Raw genomic sequence first — 4,844 nt, 5'->3', positions numbered from 1 at the left:
AGAGGCAGGTCAATTACTGATGGCAAACTATTAAAGCTGCCGCCACAGTAGTGTGGCCAGATGTGTGTCTAAAGAATTTCTGGTCAGGATGCAGACTCCCAAACTTGTTTTGTTCATTGGTAAGCACTCTTTTAAACAGAAATCTGAACTTGCTAAGCTTGTGGTTCAACTGGTCAATCCTCAGGTTTTAAAATACTTCTTAGCTTCACTAACAAATGTTAAATTACCTTTTGGAATCTCGTTTGTTGATAAATTGGAATCTGTGACCAATTGTTTAGATAGAACTGTGTGTGATGCTGTCGGACTTTAACTCTTTGAGATTTCGATATGGAAGAGAAGATTCTGGGGACTAAACTCCAGCTTGAAGGTCTTGCTGGGGGTGTATTTATTTCATTATTATTATACTTTTATTAAATAATACAACATAAAGTTGTTTTAACTGACTGTGTTGTACAATTTCTCATATTTTCCAGTGCTAAATGTACTAACTAACTTGGAGCAAGCTGAAGGTAAGAGTGCAATAGCACATACACGTGAATATATGGACTGATTTTGAGCTCATTACTACATGGTTGAGTGTACAATTAGGCCTTACATCATCTCTTACTGGTTGTAGTGGTCTGCTTTTCATCTTCCATTAGTGCATTGTGTACAATAAAAAGTCTATGACAACTTTTCAAGACAGAGCTACAGAGCAGCTGTTGGACTGGTTCAGCCATTCTTCAGCACAAGCTGTTGTAGAGAAACCATTTTTCCCCTGTGATATCCTCAATGACCCTTTGTATAACACAAAGCCTTGTTTTGCTTGAAGTAAAACTAGTAATATGTGTATCTTTATTTATCGCATGAACTTTAAACTGTGGTGGACTGGCGCCCTGCCCGGGGTTTCTTTCCTGCCTTTTGCCCTGTGTTGGCTGGGAATGGCTTCAGCAGACCCCCGTGACCCTGTAGTTAGGATACTCTCAAAGCAAAATGCAAGAATAGATAGAATAGAATACTGAACTATCATATGTGAGGATATAGATATGTTAAAATAAATCATAAACAAAGTAGAAACTAATTAACATAAATGAAGAAGAACAACATCTGTCCATTAGCTAATTGTAGAGCCACTGTCACTGAAGCTACTCCTCTGCCTGGAGATGACACTGTTCAGTGGATGCAGTGAATTCTCCATGATTGACAGGAGTTTGCTTAATGCCCATCACTCTGCCACAGATGTTAAACTGCCCAGCTTCATTCCTACAATAAAGCCTGCCTTCCTAACAAGTTTGTCCAGGTGTGAGGTGTCCTTCATCTTTATGCTGCCTCCCCAGCACACCACCGCGTAGAAGAGGGCACTCGCCACAACCGTCTGGTAGAACATCTGCAGCATCTTATTGCAGGTGTTGAAGGACGCCAACCTTCTAAGGAAGTATAGTCGGCTCTGACCTTTCTTACACAGTGCATCAGTATTGGCAGTCCAGTCCAATTTATCATCCAGCTGCACTCCCAGGTATTTATAGGTCTGCACCCTCTGCACAGTCACCTCTGATGATCACGGGGTCCAGGAGGGGCCTGGGCCTAATAAAATCCACTACCAGCTCCTTGATTTTGCTGGTGTTCAGGTATAAGTGGTTTGAGTCACACCATTTAACAAAGTCCTTGATTAGGTTCCTATACTCCTCCTGCCCACTCCTGATGCAGCCCACGATAGCAGTGTCATCAGTGAACTGGTGCACGTGGCAGGACTCCGAATTGTACTGGAAGTCTGATGTATTTAGGCTGAACAGGACCGGAGAAAGTACAGTCCCCTACGGCGCTCCTGTGTTGCTGACCACAATGTCAGACCTGCAGTTCCCGAGACGCACATACTGAGGTCTGTCTGTAAGATAGTCCACGATCCATGCCACCAGGTGTGAATCTACTCCCATCTCTGTCTCTCTCTATGATAAAATGTATTTGTTTATACTTTTCCCACTGTTGTATTTTTAACAAATGCACTACTGACTAATAATCCACATTAATGCAACTCTTACCAATCATAGCCCTTGTTAGTGCTGTGCTACTCAATAGATTGGCACTTAAGTGAAAAATTAAAGAAAACATACCAAGTAATTGCAACACAAAAACTAACTTAATCAGTTTTTACACAAAAAGATGCAGATGAAAGAAGAGAAGCAGCGGGCCGCTAGGGTGAAGAAAAGAAGAGCTGCTCAGGAAGCAGCAAGCGCATCAACCTCTGAGCAAACGAATGCTAAACAGAGACAGAGAAAGAGGATGAAAACTCAACGCTCAAGTCAAGTGTATTCACTGCACGTTATCGTGCAGTACGCAGTTACTGGTTGTTTATAATTAGGGATAGTTAATAAAATCTGAGTTGTTACATTATTCACATTATGAAGACATGCCACAATAACGCCCTCTCCTGTAACAATTCGGCATCCCAAACTCTAATGATAGTACTAATTTAGAACTTACGACTTGACGTTATTTTGGAAGAATTGAGTGGATAAGACTGGCAATCTTTGTTAGGCTGAATGGCCTGTTCTCGATTGTTCTGATGTTCTAACATTAGTAGGAAAATTCCTGCTTGAATGTGAAATAATGAAAATATAATCATATTACCAATGTCAAAACTTTAGATATTTCATCAAAATAAAAAGATCTTGAAAATTTAGGATTTATTTTTGGCATTACCATTTGAACAAATGAATATTTTTAAGAAACCGATTTTCAAATCTTGCTCAATAATCATAACAAATGTGAAGAGTGATAGTTGGTACTTGCATAACATTTAATTTTACAATATATTATTATTTAATAGTCCATGTTTAATGTTTGAAAGGGAATGACACCCAATGCTAGCCTTATTCTCCTTAGCTCACCACAACCATAAAATTGTAAGTGTTGTGGATGAAAGTGGTTCTGATAAAATTGTGAAAACCTTTTTAATTCTGAGTCATTTTACTGACTGTTTATATCTTTGTTTATGTTCTGGTACACATCTACTCTTTAGGTAATACACATTAGCCTTTATGGGCACCTGTTAGATGTCCTCACATACGGCCCCTCTCATGACACAGTCAAGGTGAAATTATATAAATATGAGGTGCACATCGTGCTTATGCACATAAAAACTTGGCATGGGCCTTACATGTGCAGTGCATTGAGTGAAAATGCTGTAAAATATTATTTAGAAGTTAAAGTAAACTGTGGTAACTGAGGTGATAGACTGAAACCTTTGGGTCAAAAAAATAACTAGAATAACGTGTGAAACACTTCCCAGTCAAACAGACATCCATATATATTCTGAAAGGACTCACTGGCACATTATTCATTGTTTTACTCTACAATTACATTAAAACTCATTACTTTCATTTTTCAAGTTTCAATGATGTAGTGATCTGACAAGTAAACTGTAATCAAATAATACTTTTTTTTCATAATTTTTTTATTTCTCAATCTCTCCTCAGGACTTTACAGCAGGCCAGTCCTAAAAATCTTGCCCAGTGCCTCAGTGTGGCCTGGTGAGGCTGTGATCCTGCAGTGCTTAGTTCAAACAAAGCAGCCCCAAGTGCACCTGAAGTACCGCTTCTTCAAAGACTCAAAGGAGCTCAGGTACACTGGATCTGTAGAAAGTATGAAGATCGTTGCAGCAGAACCAGCCACTGCTGGGAGGTATCACTGTGAGATAGAGGATGAAAATGAAGGAATGACCAGAGCCAGCGTTCCCGTGATGCTTAATGTGGAAAGTAAGTCAAAAGACAATCTTGGTTGGCTCCATAAATGATCATTTAGAAATACATCTCCAAAAAAGAGTAAACCATGATGAGTAGAACATAATCACAGTAATATCGTAATTTCAGAGACAGATGTATTTCCTCCTTTTTTCCATTCCAGGTGGTAATTTGAAGCCTAAACTGATAATGAAGGACAGAAATTCTATTCCTTTGCCCTGGGAACATTTCAAAATTGCAGAGGGAGAAAGCTTCACTCTGAAATGTCAGATCCCAGGAGACAGTACTGGATGGAAGTACACTTGGCACAAAAACATCGATGAAGACCTTCCAGCAGATGGATGCCAAGAACCTGGCTTTACATATTTAGTGAGCTTTGCAAAGCCGTTACATTTAGGAATGTACTGGTGTCGGGGACAGAGGGGTGACTTTTATTCAGACTTCAGCGAGCCCGTCATTGTTAATGTAACAGGAAAAATTTAGAGAAGACAGGTATGCACTATAAAACCAAATGATACAGTATGACATCTGTTATATCTGTACATTTTGGTTTCCATTATATTTTGTTCAAGACAAGACAAGAAATTAACAAATTAAAGCAGGTTTTCTTCCCTTACACCTTACTTTTATAACACTTCTTCATAGCTTCGTGCTAATTTGGTTTTATAGCCTGGGAAAGGATGCTGAGCTGATACCTCAGGCTATTGATTACTTTATGGATGGACATCTGGAACAACAATTTGCTTTATAGCCTGGGACAGGAAGAATTACTGATACCTCAGAGTACATCAAAGGTTTTGTTGTGTGGGAAAACAAACATTGAATTAATTCATCAATCATTTGGACAGCCAGCCAATCCGGTGCATGTGTTGTGAAACCAAGGCATGACATTTCATAATAAATATGTCTTGGTTTGGAAAGAAGAAGAGAGAAGCAAAGGGAGAAGAAAGAGAAGCAAAGGGAGAAGAAGAAAGAAGAAGAGGAACGGACGAAGACGGCCCTGGTCGTCAGAAAGGCATCATGAACATCGATTGCTAAATCAAACGCCTCCCTGGGACATTCATCCTTGTCATCTGTAACTTTTTCGTAAGCTTTTTCTAAAGACTATATATATTCAGACTTTCC

At 39.3% G+C, this 4,844-nt stretch overlaps 1 protein-coding gene across 2 annotated transcripts; it reads left to right on the top strand.

Moving 5' to 3' along the window:
• LOC120519064 (basement membrane-specific heparan sulfate proteoglycan core protein-like) lies at positions 1-4,354 on the top strand. 2 transcript variants are annotated; one of them, XM_039742150.1, is made up of 4 exons: positions 24-119; positions 474-509; positions 3,456-3,734; positions 3,883-4,354. In XM_039742150.1, exons 1-4 carry the CDS (start codon positions 89-91, stop codon positions 4,200-4,202), a joined length of 666 nt encoding a protein of 221 aa, XP_039598084.1. In that variant the 5' UTR covers positions 24-88; the 3' UTR covers positions 4,203-4,354. The 2 variants fall into 2 exon arrangements, with proteins under 2 accessions (XP_039598085.1, XP_039598084.1); XM_039742151.1 differs by lacking the exon at positions 474-509 and having other exon boundaries at positions 1-119.
• The last annotated feature ends 490 nt before the right edge of the window (positions 4,355-4,844 follow it).

Source organism: Polypterus senegalus, chromosome 18 (genome assembly GCF_016835505.1).
Source record: "Polypterus senegalus isolate Bchr_013 chromosome 18, ASM1683550v1, whole genome shotgun sequence".
Classification (NCBI taxonomy): domain Eukaryota; kingdom Metazoa; phylum Chordata; class Cladistia; order Polypteriformes; family Polypteridae; genus Polypterus; species Polypterus senegalus.
Note: the sequence above shows the minus strand (reverse complement) of the source record. Positions and strands in the feature narration are given on the sequence as shown.